Here is a 21,394-nt window from a genome sequence, read left to right as displayed (position 1 = left end):
TTGCACTCACCACTCTTTGTGGTGAGCTTCATATCTTGAGCTGGTCCTTCCGGCCCACATCTCTGGGCATTGTTACAATAATGTCTTTTATTTTTCTTAAAATCCATTGATCCGTGAGATTATTCTGTGCTCTCTCTCCCCCTCTAGCTTATTTCACTCAGCATAACAGTTTCCATGTCCATCCATGTATAGGAAAATTTCATGACTTCATCTCTCCTGACAACTCCATAATATTCCATTGTGTATATGTACCACAGTTTCTTTAGCCATTTGTCTGTTGAAGGGCATATTAATTGTTTCCAGAGTCTGGCTATTGTAAATAGCGCTGCAATGAATATAGGTGTGAGGAAGGGAGTTTTGTATTGCGCTTTGTGTTCCTACCTAGGGTATATCTCTAGGAGTGATATAGCTGGATCATATGGGAGCTCAATTTCGAATTTTCTTTCGAGGAATCTCCATATTATTTTCCATAAAGGCTGGACTAGACAGCATTTGCACCCACAATGAATGAGAGTTCCTTTCTCCCCACATCCCTGCCAGCACTGATTGTTCTTGTTCTTTGTGATGTGTGCCAGTCTCTGTGGCATGTGATGGCACCTCGTTGTTGTTTTGATTTGCATCTCCCTGATGATTGGTGATGTGAAGCATTTTCTCATGTGCCTTTTTGGCCATCTGCATTTCTATTTTGGAGAAATTGTCTGTTCATTTCTTCTCCCCATCTTTTGATGGGGTTAGATGTATTTTTCTTGTTAAGTTCTGTCAGTACTTTGTATATTTTCGATATTAGCCCCTTGTCTCCTTGTCTGATAGGTATTGGGTGAATAGTTTCTCCCATCTCTGTGAGTGATTTTTGTGTCCTAGGGCACTATATTTCCTTTGAGGTGCAGGAGCTTCTCAGCTTAATATAGTCTCATCTGTTTATCTCTTCTTCCACTTGTTTGTAGAGTGCTGTTTCCTCCTTAAAAATGCCTTTAGTCTCAATGCTATGAAATGTTTTCCTATGTATTGTTCTATATACCTTATGGTTTGGGGCATGAAATCAAGGTCTTTAATCCGTTTGGATTTGACCTTAGTGCATGGTATTACATGAAGGTCTAAGTTTGCTTTTTTTGCAAGTGGCTGACCTGTTATGCCAACACCACTTATTGAAGAGGCTTTCCTAGTTCCATTTTGCATTTCTTGCCCCTTTATCAAAGATTAACTGATTTTATGTTTGTGGAACATTCTCTGAATACTCAAGTCTATTTCACTGATCTTAGGGTCTGTCTTTATTCCAATACCAAACTGTTTTAATGACTATACCCTTGTAATGCAATTTAAAGTTAGGGAAAGTGATGCTCCCCATATTACTTTTCCCAAGTGTTGCTCTAGCCATTCAAGGGTGTTTATTGTTCCAGATGAATTTCAGGAGTGTTTGATTCACTTCTTTGAAAAATATCATGGGTATCCTTAGAGGATCGCATTAAATCTGTGCAATGCTTTGGGGTGTGCTGACATTTTAATAATGTTAATCCTCCCAATCCATGAGCAGAGTGTCTCCATTTCCTTGTGTCCTCTTTTATTTCTTGAAGCAGGCTTTTGTAGTTTTCTTTGTATATGTCCTTCACATCTTAAGTTGACTCCAAGATATTTGAGTTTGTGTGACACTGTGAATGGGATTGTTTTTTAATGTCCATTTAATTATTTAGTGACATCATTAGTGTAAGAAGCCACTAAATTTTGCTTGTTAATTTTGAAGTCTGTCACTTTGCTATATGAATCTATTGTTTCTAGAAGCTTTTTGATAGAGTCTTTAGGTTTTTCTAAGTATAGTATTATGTCATCTGCAAACAGTGAGAGATTGACTTCTTCCTTTCCTCTCTGGAGGCCCTTTATATATAGCTTAATCACTATGGCAAGAACTTCCAAGCACTATGTTAATAGGAGTGGTGAGAGAGGGCAGCCTTTTCTTGTACCAGATTTTAGAGGAAAGGTTTTTAGTTTAGGAGATAGTAATTTTTAAGGCATAACTTTTTTGGTTTTAAGGCCACTCCCAGTGGTGTTCAAGGTATCTTTGGTTTTGATTATTCCTAGAATTCTTGGAGTACCATATGGTGTCGAGTATTGAATCCAGGTCAACCACATGCAAAGGCAACTGTCCTTCCATTTTACTATCTGTTTGCCCTGTAGAACAATAACGTATACCATAATCACTAGCAGATTTTTTATTACTGATCCTTTACTTAAAGCTAAGAGCATAAAGTAAAAGAATAATTTAAGGTTTAGTAAGAAGGTAAGTTAATGTGATCTGATGAAAAAGCTTGAAACTAGATGAGAAATACTTCTTCGAGGAAAATTTCCAACTTTATATCTTGGTATCTTATTAGCATAAGTTCTTTGCTAATTTCTAAAATAACAACAAAGCCCTAATTTTAATGAATTTATGTTTATTAAATATCATATTATATTGTCTATGTTAATTATTATTATTGTAGCTTATATTTCTAGAATAAATTTCTTTTTAATGTCTTGTATGAAATTATATAGTATCTTTTGATGATTCTCATATGCCTCTTAAGAAGATAACATTAAAAGTCTGTATGGCAACTAAAGCCCAGTTGACCAATTCCTCTATATAAAAAAAAATCTGAATTCTTCATCAGTTCATTTTAAAGTGGCAGTTTATTTGAAAAAGACAAGAGCAGGCCAATGTGGGAGTCAATACTTTCCATTCTTATATCTCCCTGTAGCAAATTCTCATGCTTAATGTGGATGCCCTGAATCCTCCCAGACATACTATTTCCTCATAATTGTCTCTCTTAGAGAAGAGCTGGATTTTGAAAGTGGATTTTCAATTAGAGGTTTTAAAGGTATTCTTACCTGACAGTAAAATTCAAGAAATTTATTTTGTTAGGACTTCCAAATTGCCTATCCTTTTGTTTCTTTTTAACTGTTCTTTTCAATGGAGTACAATCTGCAGGATAATGTTGCCATCTTCTTCCACAGAGAATAGCATCAACACCAATGTTGAACAGATAGAGTTAGAGAAAATCTCTGATCCTTGACATGGTTGCATTTTACCCTTGGGATGAAATTAGTCTGGCCACTGCTGCTATAGCATTGATATCTCATTGATGAGATATATATCTCATATATATCTTATATATCTCATCAGATATATATTCCATATATCTCATTGATGAGATATATCATCTCATTTGATAATATAATCATTGTGCCCTCAAAAGACCTCCAAAACATTAGGTCAATTGAAGAACTTTGTGAATTGTAATCAACCATCTACCCTTTTAGAATTTGAGTTTCATAACTGAAATGAAAATAATGAGTTCTATTTCCTACTGAAGCGACTAAGGAAGATGCAAACCAACCATCTCTGGCAGAGATACACGATAAGGAAAGGACAGGGCATTGAAGCTGTGATAGAAAACTGGAAATACATAACCATGTATTTGTGCACATATATTTGCATATGTTATATAAGATATTCTTATATAACATATAGAACATATTCTTATGAGAAATATGTACATTTCTGAGTTGCAATACTAACATTGGTAGACAATTTTAACTGTATTAAGATGAAGTTCACTCATACATAAAGAACTCTAAGTGGAAATAAATTCTTCAGTGTGCTTATCTGTTTTTTCTTACTCAAGTAATCTGTAGTCTAGCTTCCATTTCCTCTTTAATTTCTCCTTTTATATAGCCATAATATGAAACAACAGCATAGACTTAGTTTTTATTTGCTTTATTCAGTAAAAAATACATCCCTTGTCATTAATTTAGAAAAAACTACTTAGTATTTATCTCTCTTAAGAAGAATGAAATAAAATTAAACTACCTCTTATTTGCATTTCTTGATTTATTCCTCTCTCATCAATAATTTCTTGATTTATTCCTCTACAGTCAATGCTCTGTAGTCAATTTAAAACCTGGGATAAAAGTTGACATTGCTTCAGTATGCAAGGTGAAGAAAAATTCAGTAATATAGTAAAAAACATGAAAAAAATTAAACTTTTATGATATTCAGTCTGGTAATTTCAAATTTCATTTGTCAAAAAGTCATATTATGTTCTAACATGGAGGAGAAAAATTCTTAACCCGTTATTTACCACTTTTGCATTTTTGCAAACACCATTGACCTTTTGTCCATTCAAGCAACTGAGGTTATTTCTTAAATATTCATTCTCATACCAGAGCAAAGGAACATTCAAGTTCAAGAGTATAAGTCTACAGTATTTCCATAGTCACTGCAGTTAGTTGTCAGATAGTAGAGCTATAAAACAGACTGAGTAAGAATAAAATTACTACACTAATAAAGATTTTACATTTTGATACTTTTATTTTTTTAATCAGTATAATTTCTGATGTTTAAATAGAAATGGTCTCAAAGAACTCAAGCATATGTAAGTTAAAGCTATTAATACCAGCTTATAAGCATTCAAAAGCACATCAGAAGAACTCAAAGTCCTATACAAGAATATCCAAATACTTAGGATATTCCTATTATGCCAAGAAAAATTGAAAAACGTTACATTTATTATTAATTAATTATAGCAGAAATTTTCTTGATCATATATATTATAATTTAATATATTTAGAGTAAAAATTCTAATAAAAGAAAATAGTTTGTTGTAGCTGCATTTATATTTCAACATGGTCAAAGCATTTTATTCACCCATTTGTTAAAACAATACTACTTGTATTCATATATCTTAAATAGATTTATTTAGACAAAAATAGACTTCTTGTTTTTTAGAATTTAAAATACAAGATAAAAATGAGAGTTTTAAATAAAGTATCTTTTGTTTTGAATCCATATACTTCAGTATGCAGGGCTTACTCTAGGTATATGCTCAGGCATCACTCCTAGCAGTGTTCAGTAGATTGTACGTAGTACCAAGGGTTGAACCAAGGTCAAACACATACATTGCAAATGCTTTATCTCCCATACTATCTATCTGGCCCTACAAAACATTTTTACTCTATTCAAATATGAGAAACTACTAAAATTACCAGACCATATCCACATAAATTCAGTTTTATTTCTCAATAATCTGGGTTTTTATATTTTAATTTCATCATTACACCCTGTCTACTATAGTCTGTAACCTTAAATATTGGTATTTGACAAAGCTTTTTGCTTTTGGATGCTTAAAAGCTGATATTAACAGATTTATCTTACATATGCTTGAGTTCTTTGAGACCATTTCTAATTAAATTTCAGATTTGGATTCTAATTGTGATGTTTAGGATAACATGGCAGGTGTCCTAGGAAGGTATTTTTGATTAAGGAAAATATTTCTTTGTCATACATTACCTCATCAGCTCAGCCTGAAATAGCCAGAAATATCTTCTTGCTATATCCCACTTAGATCTTGAAAGCCACATAAAATTTTAACTCAGTGAGAAAAAAATAGCAGCATTATGGTGGGGAAAATGAATCAAGATACCAAAATCTCCCACAAATGATACTGGTTAGTTTGGTAAAGGAAAATAATAATATGAGATGTATGTAAAGATGTAGATAAAGATGTATGTATGTTTACAAAGAATAATATGAGAATTGTCTTCCACATATTCAATCCTGCTCCATCCATGGCACTAGATACTCTACTCTGAGTCATCCTAGGAGTCAGCCCTGAGCATGCCTCATGTGGCCACCAAGCAAAGTGACAAGAATAACTGACAGTGTTAGAAATGGATGGCTTGAAGCTCAGAACATCATTCCTTTTATAAGATAAAGAAAACTTGAGATTTACTCTATGAAATTAGGTTCTGTGAAAATATAAGGATGTCCAATAGTGCAATGCCAGGAGCTTTCCAATACCCCTTAGAGTATACAAGTACAACTTTTTAATCAAGTGAATTAATGGGAATTGGCCATTGATACTGGTAGAGTGTTCACATTGCTCCCGAAGTGTCCAGAACCTTTCTCTTCTCTGAATTTTCAATGATTAATTCTCAGAGATTTTTGTTCACACTCTCCTTCTTAGGTTTAACAGAGGAAGAATCCCGACATTGCATCCGTATTGAAAAAAAGAAACGAATTCTGGGTTTTAAGAAAACAAAGGTGGAAAATAGGTGTACCACTAACAAGCTGTCAGAGAAATATGAAGGTAAAACTATCCTCTCCTAGCACTTTAATCAATATCCTGAGGCATTCATTTAATTGTCATATTGCATGGAACTGTGACTTTTAAGCCTTTCATTTAAAGCCATAAGTGCTAAGTATGAAGAGCTGCAACTAAAATCTCCTTAGCACTATGTAAAAGATGGGATACTTAAATAAATAATAACAACACACACACACACACACACACACACACAGAGCCTCAAGCAGCCAAGTCAGGGTGTTATCTTTGATTTTTCCCTTTTTCTAGATTCCATGTCCATGTCCAATGAGAAATCAACTGCTTTCTTTTGGCTAATGGCCCCATCTTTTCATTTCCATGGACATACTTTGCATTCATTATTTCCTACCTGAATTGCCACAGAAATCTGCTAACTGGTCTCCCACCTTTAGTTTTGCCTTCTTCAGATCTACTCTAAACAGTTTCTGAGAGAGAAACATTCTCCAAATCACTAATTAAGGGGAAATTTTTGGGCCTTAAACATGTCAGTTTCACATAGTCCTATCAGTCTCTCTATTCTGCTGAACCTTTAGCCAAAACATTTTTACATCTTTGCCACTACAGATAACTCCTCTTTGTGTAAAGTTCTGTTCTCTTACTTTGTCTGACTATTATCCATTAAACTCAGATAAAAAAGAAAGCAGAACTACAGATTCTGTAAAATATGCTGACATTCCCATTAGGAAATAGACAGGACCAAATAAAAAAAAAACTAATATTTACTCCAGATGCAAATAAATAACATTAGGATGTCAGAGTATATAGATTGCCAATATGTGATGTCTGTCTCAAGCATAAGACAAGTAGAAACTGAGCTAGAGAAACAGAAAAGGGATTAAGGTGCTTGTGTTGCATATAGCAGACTGAAGTTCCATTTTAGCACTATGTATGGTCCCAAAGCCCTACCAGAAGTGATTTCTGAGTGCATAGTCAGAATAAATAAGAACCACAGCTGGAAATGATCCAAAAATAAAAAGAAAAGAAAAACAGTACATGTATGTACTGCATATTATATAATATATTTATATTTAAAGTATAAAAGAAAAAGACAAAAGTAAAATGAAAAACAAATAAATGCTAATAAAAATTAGAGAATGGTTATAGATTCTATACCAATATCTTATGCAATAGAATTACTTAATAAATCAAGATCTTAAAGACAAAAATGTATAGGATAGTTTCAATGTGAACATTTTAAAACATAAAAATAAGCATTGAAAAATATCATCTTACGAATTTTAACTAAATTAGATACTACAAGCACAAAATATTATTCACTAAAAATAAAATTAATAAATTTAATTGCAATAGTCAAGAGATAAGTTAATTACTAATTAATGAAAAGGAAATTTCAAATATTAAATGTTATGTAATGAAAATTTAATGAATATATGAATAGAAATATAAGTATGAAATAAATCACTGTAATTACATGTATAAAAGATCTAATGTATTTCATAACAGGTACTGAGAAAAATTAAGATATTAAAAGTAAAAAAGAAAATTAAATTGATATGGTAATAAAAATGTAATTATAAAATACACTAATAATAGGAAAGGTGTTTAGCTTTAAAAGTTTTAAAGAAAATTGAGGGCCCAGCGAGGTTGCGCTAGAGGTAAGGTGTCTGCCTTGCAAGAGCTAGCCAAAGAAGGACCGTGGTTCAATCCCCCGGCGTACCATATGGTCCCCCAAGCCAGGGGCAATTTCTGAGCGCTTAGCCAGGAGTAACCCCTGAGCATCAAACAGGTGTGGCCCGAACCCCCCCCCAAAAAAAAAGAAAAAAGAAAGAAAATTGAATAGATATGGGAATAATAATGTAAGTAACTATGGTAAACACAGTTCTAAAAGGCAAAAACAAAATTAGAAGCTGTTGAAAAGAAAAACTAGCCCTGTACTGGAATACATGGCAGGATTTCAATCACTTCATTCTGGGCCTCTTTTTATTAAGAACCAAGTCACTGGCTGTATCATTCTACTATACTGGTAGACACCATGCTCTAGTCTCCAAGAGGACTACAGTATGTAAGCTGGGAATCAGCCTATACATTTTTTAACAAGAAGATGGAACTGTTACTCTTCTCTCAATTCCATATGCTAATATTACCTGCATGGTCAGGTATGATCAGATCAACACACAGCTGGGAGGGGTCTGCAGTTGGGAATATAAACCTTGCCTGGGGAAAAAGGGAGGCAGACAAAAGAGCAAGGGGTTATGGAGAGAAGCAGGAAAGAGGTTGCTTAGCTTAGAAGCCATGTGGAGAAATGCACATGGTGAGTAGGGCCATGTAATAAAACTGTCTCCTGAAACTTCAACTGACTGCCTGTGGATCATTTCTCTACCATTACCCTGCAACTTACAGACCCACTGGCATAAGGGGCTGCAGGCAATGGGCAGAGCCAAAAAGAGCTCACCCCACAACACTAGGACTCTGTATTTTATATTTAAACAACACTCATATGTAGCTGATCAGCAACAGTGGGCTAAGAATAGGCCAGGCCCACCTCACTGCCTGTATCCAAGCCACATACCTTCACTGATTTTAGCTATCCCAATGTAGCCATAGTGAAGCAATAGCCTCCCATACCACCAAACCAGGGCCTAAGTGTGTGTTTAGCATACACTTGAAGCATACAATAGGATACTAACCATAAGGAACTACTTTCATGAACTTCATGAGACATCATTGACAGGGGCATGGAAGATTTGCCTAATACATAGACACAAACACAGAGTCATTCAATAAGAAGGCTAAAGGCGAGCCCTGAATGAAAGAGCAAGACAAAGTCCCAGGAAAGACTTTTGAGAAATGGTGATAATCACACTCTCTGATGAGGAGTTCAAACTAAGCTCTGTAACTTTGGTTAAAGACATGATATAAAGATGCTACTAAATTCAGAATAGGAATAGGTGAGTCATAATAATAATATCCAAAATACATGTTGACCCAGAGAAAGAAAGAACATGAATAAAGCACTTGCCCTGAGTGTGACTAACTTAAATTTGAGTCCCAGAACTACATGGTTTTCTGAACACTCCAGGAATGACCCCTAAGCACAGAGCCTTTTTATATTATTCTATGTATCTCACTTTGTAAAGAACCATACTACTTTATTTTCAAACAGAATAACTTCCCCATTCAAGACTAGCTATTGAAATCCTAAATAGAAAGAGCAAAGCTCATAATACTGGTATCTAGAATAAATACAAATACAATTATTCTTTATATTATAGATTAGGTAACATGATATAAGTAGTATCAACATTTATAAATTTGATTAACACAATTCCCACACCTTACCACCTTCAATGTGCCTAGGAACCTCCACTGACCTAATATTATTTCTTGTCCACATCTCATAGGCACCACTAATTTCCTTTGAATCTGATTTTATTTCTCCCTACATGATCCTATTATTCAATTCCTAACCATACTAATTAAATACACCATTAGTTAATGGGAATTTGAAATTGTGTATAAAAAATAGGTAGCTATGTAATTAAGCATTAAATGTCATTGTGTCTAAAGAAATATAGTGCCTACTTTGTTGTGCTCAGGGCTTGTTTATTCCTGATCTTGTGCTGAGGGATAACCCCTGGCAGTGCTCAAGGTACCACTGGAAACAGAGTCAAGGTCAATTCTGTGCAAAGCAAATGCCCTACCCACACTGTACTATCACTTTAGATCCTGTGCAATTTTTAACTTGAGGTTTAATTTTCTTTACTCTTTAGTTAGTTGTCCTTTCACATTTTTCCTTAAGCTCAAAAGCATTCTATCAACTTTTTGTAATTAGATGTCTTCAATATGATAGTCTATCAGAAGCCTTGATGTTTATGTGTATTTTGTTTTTACAATCTCAACCTGATGTCCTCGATCTGATCTCCTCAGGTGTTCTATATAGAATTATTTCTAGCTTTATAGACCATAAATGTTCATAGAATCATTGTGAAATTTATATAAGATAACATGTGTAGTTTCTAATACATATAAAATGTCCAATACATGGTACTTGTTATTGTAATTTGTATTATTAAACTTCTTATAATGATGAAGAGAAGTGTTCTCTGGCTTTCAATTTGTTTGGTAAAAGCGGTTATATGCTCACACCATTTATTTCTTCTACTGTGTAAATATCTTTTTGTTGAATTGAAATTTGCAGTAAAATTAAATGGTTAATTTTCCAAAAATACTTTGCAGGCTCATTTTTGCAGGGAGCAGAGAAATCCATATCCCTGGTTCAAGGTGGAAGAAGTGAGTATGCAGCAGCTTTGGTATGGGAGAAAGGAAACTCTGTTCCAGAGGAGAAGGTGTTTTATGAGTGGTTAGAATCAGTGAAGGAAAATCCTGTTGTGATTGACTATGAGGTAAGATCCAAAAGTGTTATGGGTAAGAGAGTCAAAGTAGTCTCTAGTCACTCAAATTGTACATAAATTTTTTTTCTATTTTCTTCTCAGGTGATAAAGAAAATGTCTTTAGTGTACATGCTTTTGCCATATTACATTTTATAATATATAATGCTAATGATTTTTCTAAATAGTATTTAAAATTCCTGGTGTGCATAAAATATTAGGGAGGAACTTTAGTAACTAAATTGCTTCGGATTTTCTTTGAGTAGTAACTCTTCAGGTTCTCATACATATAGCAAATCTGATATCTATATTTTTCTTGCAACTTTTTATTTGATGAATACTTCTAACTATTCATTTATAGCTTTGTAAGATAATATAATTATACATTCTCTTTCTGTTTCTATTGCCACTGATTAAATTTATCAGTCTCATATTTGCTGTAATTATATTAAGAGGTGACTTTTATTATATATTGCATTATTTATGGAATACTTCACCCACATATGTCATTTACAGCCAGTTTTTCCTAAAATATAACTACATTTTAAAAATCTCCCAAGGAAGCTATTTTGTTCATTATATTAAAATGAAAATAAATAACTTTAATCATTATAAAAAAGAAATCATTTATATCTAGTGTGACAATAGATTAAGTTATTTTAGTTGGACAGGTTATGCTAGAAAAACAAGATGCAGACATCCATCTGGATACTGTGAGTCATATACTTTATAAGTAGTATTCCTTTTGGGATTTGAAAATATTAATTAAACATGCCCCCTTTTAATTGTTTGGAAAGTAAAGTCCAGGGATACCTCTTCTGCTCTACTTTTGGGACTCTAGAAAACAGCTAATTTTGCAGTTGTTCCCCAAGAGAAAGAAAAATATTACTTACCTTATAACTTCTCATAGAAAAGGATTTGATCTGTTATAGGCAGGTAGATATTACTATCTAGAATTACCCCCTTTGAAAGTGAGGAGACTTCCAGACTTTTCATTTTACTTCATGATAATTTGCCAGTGATGGCAACCTACTGCCAGAGGGATGTGGCCATGACTAATGTTCTTTCTCCCATCTTCTCTTAGCTTGCTCCCATCACAGACTTGGTCAGAAACATTCCCTGTGCAGTGACCAGGCGGAACAACCTCAGGAAAGCATTCCAAGAATATGCAGCTAAGTTTGACCCTTGCCAGTGTGCTCCATGCCCTAATAATGGTCGCCCGACCCTCTCAGGGACTGAGTGCATATGTGTTTGTCAGAGTGGCACCTATGGTGACAACTGTGAGAGACGCTCTCCAGATTACAAATCCAGTAAGTTCAGTGATTGAGTACAGGGAGATCATCTTTTTCCTCCAGAAAACAATGAAGCTCCACAAACTAAACAGAAATTGCACCTTCCTTTAAGCGCATTAGGAACATAAGCCTGTCAAACATTAGATTTTCAAGTCAAACAGCCCCAATATTCCCTCTCACCTGTTGTTATATGCTAACTCTGTCCCTTTGGGAAATTACCTAGTATGCTGTCTCACTCTGTCCATAAAATGGGGTTAATACTAGTAATCTGGGAGCCAAAGTGGTGGTGCAGTAATAAGGCATTTGCCTTGCAAGTGGCTAACCTAGGATGAAATGTAGTTTGATCCCCAGCATCCCATATGTACCCCAAGCCAGGAGCAATTTCTGAGCACATAGACAGGAGTAACCCCTGAGCATCACCAGTGTGGCCCAAAAACCAAAAGAAAAAAAAAATACTAGCAATCTGAAGATTAAATACATATGTAAGTAATACATATTACTTTTAAGTAATATATATTACAATGTAAAAATACATTGCCTATAGTATGATGAATAAAGTGATAAAGTGTGCTATAAACACGTATGATGTTCTAACTATAAACCTCCTATACATTTGAGTAAAGGATGAGGATGGCTCTATTACATGGAATAAATTAAATCACAAGGTTTTATGGAATACTAAGTACTATTCATGTATATATTATATCTTCCCTAAAAATTATGTTTCAGGGAGTGAGATTATAGACTACTCCCCTTAAAAATTAATTTTGATATAGTCTATTTATTAAATTGATACAAATATGTATAAATAATATATATGTTGCTCATATCACAGCTATGTATTGATAGTTAAAACCAGTCCATAGTTTTTGCCTTTCTCTTCAGGTTGAGAGACAAGGAAAGGCAATTAGGCATTGTGTCAGTAATTTTCACAGGCAATTTCTTTTAACCCTCACAATAGAACTGTGCTAATCTACTAAAAGAATACAGTGAAGGGCTGGAGAGAACAGCAATACGTCATTTGCCTTGCATGCAGCCAACCCAGGATGGACCCTGGTTCAATTCGCGGCAACTCACATGGTCCCCTAAGCCAGGAGTGATTTCTGAGCGCATACCCAGGAGTAACCCCTGAGCATCACCAGTTGTGGCCCAAAAACTTAAAGAAAAAAAAAAGAATACAGTGAAAATGTGAGGTAACTGACTTAGCCCCATTATTTCAGTTTCATCATGATTAGTGGATGTCTCTTTCTGCATTCCAGATGCAGTTGATGGAAACTGGGGCTGCTGGGCCTCCTGGAGCCAATGCGATGCTACGTATAAGAGGACCAGAACCCGAAAATGCAACAACCCTACCCCTCAGCAAGGAGGAAAGGCCTGTGAAGGGGTGTCACAGCAAGTGGAGGACTGCACAATCTCAATAATGGAGAACAAGTAAGGATGAGTGAAGAAGAGATAATTTTCTTTCCCCATTAAAATCGAATTATGATATTTGTTATTCTACTACTAAAGTAGTTAAAATGCTGTCAATGCCAACACAATAAGATACTAGATCTGCTGCTCTTTCTATCTGATTTCTCTTCATTTTTGCATATAAAAACACATACAAATATAATGTGTACGTATGGGTAAATATTTGGATATATGTGTATGTTGATACATATGTGTATATGCCATACTGTACACACATAACTTTTTACCTCTAGTGGACAACACTGTATCAGTGATGATGAAGAAGTAAAAGAAATAGACCTTCCTGAGATTGAATCGGATTCAGGATGTTCTCAGCCAGTTCCTCCAGAAAATGGATTTATCAGAGTAAGCATCATTCTGACTTTTTAAGAGAGAAAAATAAACATATGCCCCTTTATTTAGAACTATCTCTAATCTTGATACTTTCTTCTTAAGTTAAAAATATTAAATACTATTTAAAATTTTTCTCTTCCATCTTGAATTCCAATTGAATTTGTACTAGCAAAATCCTCACAAAAGCATGTTATCAAGCATTATCAAGTTGTTCTTGACCATGATTATGTATGTTACGTCTATATCTTACTAGGTTAGGAACATCTAGACTTCATAAGCACTCACTACAGCTTTAATATAATTGATATAAAATGAGTACAATTTTTGAGACTTTTTTTCTTTATTTAAACATCTTGATTACATATATGATTGTGATTAGGTTTCAGTCATGTAAAGAACACCCCCTTCACCAGTGCAACATTCCCACCACCAATGTCCCAAATCTCCCTCCATCCCACCCCACCCCTACCTGTACTCCAGACAGGCTTTCCAGTTCCCTCATTCATTCACATGATTATGGTAGTTCTCTGTGTAGTTATTTCTATAACTGCACTCATCACTCTTTGTGGTGAGCTTCATGAAGTGAGCTGGAAGTTCCAGCCCTCCTGTCATTGTCTCTGAGGATTGTTGCAAAAATGACTTTTATTTTTCTTAAAACCCATAGATGAGTGAGACTATTCTGCATCTCTCTCTCTCCCTCTGACTTATTTCAATCCCATCAAAAAATGAGGAGAAGAAATGAACAGACACTTTGATAAAAAAGAAATACAAATGGCCAAAATGAGTACATTTTATACTTTTCATAAAATAGCACTGTTCTTATGGGGTGAGAGGGACATACTTGACAGCAGGACTTAATCCTGGCTCAAGGATCCACTCCTGGTAGTGCTCGTGGGACTATATATGGGACAAGGATCAAACTCAGTAAGTGAAAGACAAGCACTATGTCCCAGGCTTGTATACATTTTTATAACTGAAGAGACCTGAATACTTTAAACAGGCAGATTTAATACTTTAAACCTAAACATATTTGCCTAAGTACAATGAACAAAGATGGTGATTTTGGAAAAGAAAGGAGAGATTCAAGCACTACCTATCAATAGAAATTGAGAGAACTCTGTGACTGAGGATGATATAGGAGTGAGCTATTATAAAGAATACAGGATGAGCTGACATGTGGAGAGATATTTTTCAGAGAATCAATAGCTTGCTGAATTTTTTAAATTCTAGAATGAAAAGAGACTATACTCTGTTGGGGAAGAAGTTGAAATTGTCTGTCTGACTGGATTCAAAACTGTAGGATACCAGTACTTCAGATGCTTACCAGACAGAAGTTGGAGGCAAGGAGATGTGGAATGTCGACGTGAGCAAGAGAAAATGCTTATGACTATCGCAGTAACTCTAAAGAATAAATGTCACTGATACCAAGCCAGATCACACCTTAAAATCAGAACATTTTGTCACTTTTTGCTAATTCTGGGGAAGATGTATTGAAGCAGAAAATAGGATTTGTTCATTAAAATTAGGTTTCAAAATATATTCATATTTTGTTTCTCCTAGTCCTGCATATTAGTGCAATTTACACAGGACTGGAAAACATAAATTAAAAAGAAATCTAGAAATCTGCTCACTGCATTTAACCACAGACATTTGCCTTGTCTGATGTATCAATTGATACATCTATTGCAGTTGTTATGGATCATAAATGAGATTTTGTGTAAAATCTCCTTTGAGCCATCATTCTTTTTTGAGAAAGAGGAGATGAGTTTATAGGCTCCATACTTTCATGTTTGTAAAGACAAAATTCGATGCAAACAAAACTCAAATGGGGACTCCAAAGAATTATCAAGTTTTGTGTGTCCTACTTCTGTGTCACTCACAATGTGATGGATTGCTTTAGGGGGAAAATCCCATGGGGAAAATCAGGAAAGAAAATTTATTCTTAAAAGAACCGGTCCCAATAATTCCTTGAAAGTTGAACGTGTTTGTAGAGGTTCTTAAACAAGAAAAATTAGAACTAAACAGTTTCTTAGTGGAAAAATGGGATGCTACACACCCAAGTTTTCTGATAAAATGGTGGCTTCAAATAGGAACCCATGAAGTAATTCTTTTAAAATATCCACATGGGTTATATAAAATCTACCTACTTTCACTGAGATTCTGTTCTAGTAAACACATTTGAAATGTTTCTTTCTCTGCAGGGACAGAGTGCCTGAATCCAATACTACAGGAAGGTCTAACAGTCTCACCATTTCAGAGATTATATAGAATTGGTGAATCCATTGAGATTAGCTGCCCCAAAGGCTTTGTTGTTTCTGGACCATCAAGATACATGTGCAAGGGGGAATCTTGGACCCCACCCATTTCAGATTCACTCATATGTGAAAAAGGTGGGTAGCAGTTCAAATTTCTGGTGTTTATTAAGATGGTACCCTTTAAAATGGGTGGTAAAACAATGATAGCTGAGCTCTTTGGGGAGAGGAGGAGCAGAAAGAGCAGATGACATTGATGAGATCTAGTATATTTCACCTTTTGTTAATGATGAGGTTAGGCAAAACACAGGAAATTACATGGCTATATATCTTCAAATATTAAAGTGAGATCAATTTAAAATAGCTAACTATAAAATATAAAATATTCTTTTTTTTCTTTCATTTGTTTGTTTTGGGGTCACACCCAGTGACACTCAAGGGTTACTCCTGGCAATGTGCTCAGAAATCACTCCTGGCTTGGGGGATCATATGGGGAAGCCAGGGGATCAAACCACTGTCCAACCTGGGTCAGCCTCGTGCAAGGCAAACACCCTACTGCTGCACCATCACTCTGGCCCCAACATTACTTTTTCATTTAGAACCTAGAAATAAGAATGGAAGATAACTCAAGGGTGCATTTGAGAGATCTAATGTCATCCATTAGTTCTTCGATGACTGCTTGAACTGATATGAAATGATATTCCCCAAGCACTAAGTTTGGAGTGGCCCCTGACATTGCCTGTCAGAAGTGGTTGCCCATAACTGAAAACACGGAACATACATGCTTACAACAATTTTCTGACAGAGGACTAAATATAAATTTATTTGTAAAATGAGCTTCTAATTAGAGTTCCAAGCTTTCTTCCTCAAAGCAAATGCATAATTCATTGACTCTGTTAATCCCTAGCAATTTTACTGAAACAATTCGTCTTAATTACACATATACATACATACATACACACACACACACACACAAACACACAGTATGAAAATACCTCTAGCCAGATTTAAACATAGAGATGTTAAACTAGACTTAACTTCAGATAACTGAGTCAAACAAACTGCAGTTATTCAAGTCTACTAGCTTTTGCCTCTTGTCTTTTCTTCTTTTCTATTTTTTTAAGTGTGTGAATGAAAGGGGGGGAGTTGTAAAATGACCTCGAAACTACTAATAAAGAGAGCTTGTGAAAGTTTTTAGGAACTACAGGTTAATATATTTTGCTTTCATATGATCCCCATTGATATGAGTCAGAGGGTGAATATATTTGGAAACCACACAACTCAGAAAGTTAAGATCCCCTAGGATATTTAGGTTGCATTCCCTTGTCTATACAAATAGCATAGATCCATAGATATAACACACCCACAGAGACAAGCACACAAAGACACATATACAAATATATTTGTAAATACACACAGAGGATTCTATATTTAGAAAAAATAAAAATGATGAGCCAAACTGAGAATGTTATAGTTATGTAAATGAAATATCTTAGCTCATGTACTTCCTCAATTAGTAGCATTACCCAAAAGATTAATAAAAGAAGTTACAGAAAGAGTAAGAAAATAAACAAGACATTCTTCCTTCTCTATGGGTGGCTTCTAAGCCATTTGTGGCTTAGAGTTTTAATTTTTTCAACATGCAAAAGTATTTAGCTTCTAATGAAATGAGCTACTAATGAAATGAGCTATTATCTATGCCCCCAGTGACTTTTTCTTTTCTCTGAGAAATCAATATCTCCAAAAAGAATTCCCCTTGTCACCAGCACTTCAAAGACCTCAATATTCATTTTTCCATGCTGTTCACACACAGTGCTATGCCATGTGGGTCTCAGACCTGGTCTCACCCTGACATTTTGTGAAAGAGAAAAGTACTCATACATAATCAATAAGCTTTCAAATCTGTAGTGACAAAACAATGCTTCGTTGAAATTGATTTTCTTTGGAAACTGTAGAATTTGGAGTCCCTTCCTAATTTAACGTGGAACTTATTTGTCATGTACAAAGTGGTGTTGCTACATAAGAAATAAAAAATACTCCTGAGTCATTGTAAATTTTAATATAAAGTTTTACTAAGAATTATAGTTCTACATGCTCATGAAGGTTGTGGAGTAGGTAGAATATCACCAGGTAGATTAAAGGTCTTAACAGAAGTTAATAGTATTATGACATAGGAAAAGAAACAAAGAAAATCCACCATTTTTGCTTCTAATGTAAACCTCCTTCCCTTATAAATCATTTTACCTGTTAGGTTAAGAGGAGAAGCTATGAAATTTCTCATATTTCATCAAGTATCTCAGAATATCTGTACCAAGCTACCAACTGCTTTCCTTCAATAGTCACTTCCATAACCTTTTATAGTTCTGTGGAATACCAGATTCAAATCTGAAACTAAGAGGTTTGGGAGAGATCAGTTGCAAGTCTAGTTCAGCCTGAAAAAAATTTCTGCAGCTTAGCCTCAGTGATAACAAAGATTTCCCTTTCCCCATGGCCATTTTATTCTCTTCATTTTACTTATTTATTTTTTAAATTTTAATTGCTTTATGTTGGTTCCATAACATTTCCTTGTGACTATATCTTATATTACTTAGTTGGCTTTGTTATTTGGTATTCTGCAACCTTGTTCCCTGATTTTTAAATACCTATTTTAGTCTTAAAGTATAATCTATTGATTTACAAACATTACATCTATATATAGGAAAATAAGAACTTTCTTTTTCAGAGGGATTGCTGGATGTTGTTCAGAGAAAAAGCAAACCTATATACATAGTTTTTGATGTAACTGCCTCCCTTGCCCCAACTCTACTTGGTGTAAATTCTAGGTTATATACCATTGTGACAAGTGGGCTATTCTTAATAGAGAAAAATTTTATATCAGATCTAATTTTTTCTTTCATGGAGTGGGGAGAAACACTCTTGGTACTCAGGGCTGACTGTGCACAGGGATTACTCCAGGTTGTGCTAAGGATGGAGGGGAGGGACCCTAAGAGGTGTTGAGTATGGTATTGAATCCAGGTTGGCGGTATACAAAACAAGTATCATACAATTTTTCTGACCCCTAAACCCACAGTTTAATGTGGCAAATCTTTGTTTGTCAGAGCATATGGTGAGTCCTAACTTCTTTGAAAAAAAAAAAAAGACATTTGAATCTGGGAGATTTATATTTCTGAGATAAAAGCCATTATGTGTATGAGAAAATGAAAATTTAGAGGCAAAAATCCCACAATAGGACTGTTTATTAAAGTGGACAATTGCCTAATTCTTTGCAGTTGCTGTCAGACCCTCCTGCTGTAGCTGCACAGCCTGAAATATAGATAAGCATATCTACAGTTTTCGGAATCAAAGAATAAAATGAAAATATTTGTGTTGCATGATTTTATTTTCATAAATAACTCAAACTCCACTGCCAATTTATTTTCTTTGTGCCCAATTTGTCACTTATTTTCACGAATCCATTATTACTATTATTTTATGAATGTGTGTTTTTTCTTGCTTGCCTTTAAATTCATTCACACACAAAAACACACACATGCTAGACTTATTCTCTCAAGCATGTATTCTCACTTGAATACATATTTCTCTATCTTTGCTTATTTCCTCTTGAACATATACTTCTCGTATCTTTCTCAGTAAATTTTACTCAATAAAAAATTTATTGAAGGACTGGAAAAATAATACAGTGGGTAGGGCATTACCCTTGCATGTGACTGACCCATTTCTGATCCCCAGATGGCCCCCTATGCACAGCTAGGTGTAATTCCTGAGTGCAGAGCTGGGAGTAACCTCTGAGTACTGTGGGGTGAGGTCCAGTAAAACAAAACAAAACAAATATTACAAAATTTTTTTCTTTTACTAAAATTGTTCAGGGGTTACTCCTGGCTCTGTGTTCAGAAATAGCTTCTGGCAGGCATGGGAGACCATATGGGATGCCAGAATTCCAGTCCATCCTGGATCGGCTGCGTGCAAGACAAATGCCCTACTGCTATGCTATTTCTCAGGGCCTCACTAAATTTTTTTTATTTCACTTTCTTGCTTTATTAAAGAAGAGAGAGAAATAGAGTGCTGTTGCTTTTGTAATTTTGTTTTTCATCGTAAGATTCTACAGACTGGACTCAAGAAAATAAGTAGCAATAATTAAAACTTGGAAAAATTAAAATTTCTTCACTTATTCTTATTGTATACAAATTTGACTTTCAACCAAAGTTGAAGAAATGACATTCATATTGCTAAGTGTCATGGATATATTTGATTCTCATCTTTCCTGAGTTCTCAGAAACAATTCATTTAACAGTGTTCATCTTCCTCTGCACATGCATATTTTCCTGGGCCTCCCCTTACAACATCTAATTCTATCAGTCCCTCTTAATATTCCCTGCTGGAATTCCTCAAAACTCAACTCTCCTGCGCACTTCATGCTATTCTCTCTTACTACAGAATCTCACCCTCACCCACAATTTTTAGTGAATTTCTGTCCTTAGGCCAGAGCAACCATCTTTCAGTTCTTGCAAAGTCACAGGTTTTCTTTTGAACACTTTTTTGCCTGATGTTTATTTTTTGCTTTGAACACTCTTCCTTTTCTCTTCTCATTTTACTATTCCTAATTTTTCTAGCGATATAATTTCTTAATTACACTTTATCTTTAACATTCATAACACAACAAAATTGATTCAATTTAGATCACAGCATTTGTTGAGAGAATAACTTTTTGTCCCACAAAACTTTAGGTGCTCTTTCAAAGGAATCTGTCTAATTCAAATTTTACTCAATTTTCTATCCTAGAACCAGTTAAGTATTGAGAATACCATGGGTAATCAATGACTATTTGAAAAACAATTGAACAATTAAAACAATCCAATTTTCTTTAGTTTTGTAAACAGTAGAAATTTAGTGTTGAGAAAAGTAAACATAAAATGAACCCAGAAAAAATATTTTATTTAGAATATTTCATAAATATATCTTGAAAAGGCAAAAGTAATTCTAATCAGCAGAAATAAATAAAAATTTCACAAGAATCTTTTCTCCTAAATTTGAATTTATTACCTCAAGCTTCTGCTGTACACTGTTCTTTTCTTTCTTTCTTTCTTTTTTTCTGTTTCAGATATTATGACAAAATTACAGGGACATTGCCAACCAGGACAAAAACAGTCAGAATCAGGATGTATTTGCATGTCTCCAGAAGAAGACTGTAGGTAAGTACTACTGTATAGGATGTGTTTGGGAAATTCAAAAAGCCAGTCCAATGGAAAGAGACAAATATAAGAACTAGACTTCCTAAATCACAAATATGAAACACATATATTTTTGACATAATTCCTACACACTTTCTCATTTCTTCTTCTCTTCTGGGTAGTAAACTTTTATTATCTCTTGGCCCAGTTCTAAGTTTACATGAATTTTGTGTATAAAACAAATTCATTTTGGCAATACTTATTCTTGTTCAGTTTTAAACTTTGGCCTCAGTGATTCAAAAACTTTCTTCCTCCCCTTTTGAGAATAGTAGGATAAGATGTAGTTTCAAAAGCTTTGAGTAGAAAAAGAGGGCTGTTTGACCTTTACTTTATCAT

The 21,394-nt window shown here is 34.5% G+C and overlaps 1 protein-coding gene across 1 annotated transcript in view; it reads left to right on the top strand.

Annotated features, from left to right (window-relative positions):
- The window catches only part of C6 (complement C6), a 71,511-nt gene that overhangs the window by 33,864 nt on the left and 16,253 nt on the right, over positions 1-21,394 (top strand). The window contains exons 9-16 of the mRNA XM_049767678.1: positions 5,997-6,119; positions 10,332-10,498; positions 11,568-11,793; positions 13,035-13,206; positions 13,479-13,590; positions 14,809-14,941; positions 15,780-15,968; positions 20,929-21,019. Coding sequence (XP_049623635.1) covers positions 5,997-6,119; positions 10,332-10,498; positions 11,568-11,793; positions 13,035-13,206; positions 13,479-13,590; positions 14,809-14,941; positions 15,780-15,968; positions 20,929-21,019 — 1,213 coding nt within the window. The remainder of the gene's footprint in view (positions 1-5,996; positions 6,120-10,331; positions 10,499-11,567; positions 11,794-13,034; positions 13,207-13,478; positions 13,591-14,808; positions 14,942-15,779; positions 15,969-20,928; positions 21,020-21,394) is intronic.

This window comes from Suncus etruscus, chromosome 2 (assembly GCF_024139225.1).
Source record: "Suncus etruscus isolate mSunEtr1 chromosome 2, mSunEtr1.pri.cur, whole genome shotgun sequence".
NCBI classification, from domain to species: Eukaryota; Metazoa; Chordata; class Mammalia; order Eulipotyphla; family Soricidae; genus Suncus; species Suncus etruscus.
The sequence above is the reverse complement of the archived record's forward strand: the minus strand, read 5'-3'. Positions and strand labels throughout refer to the sequence as shown.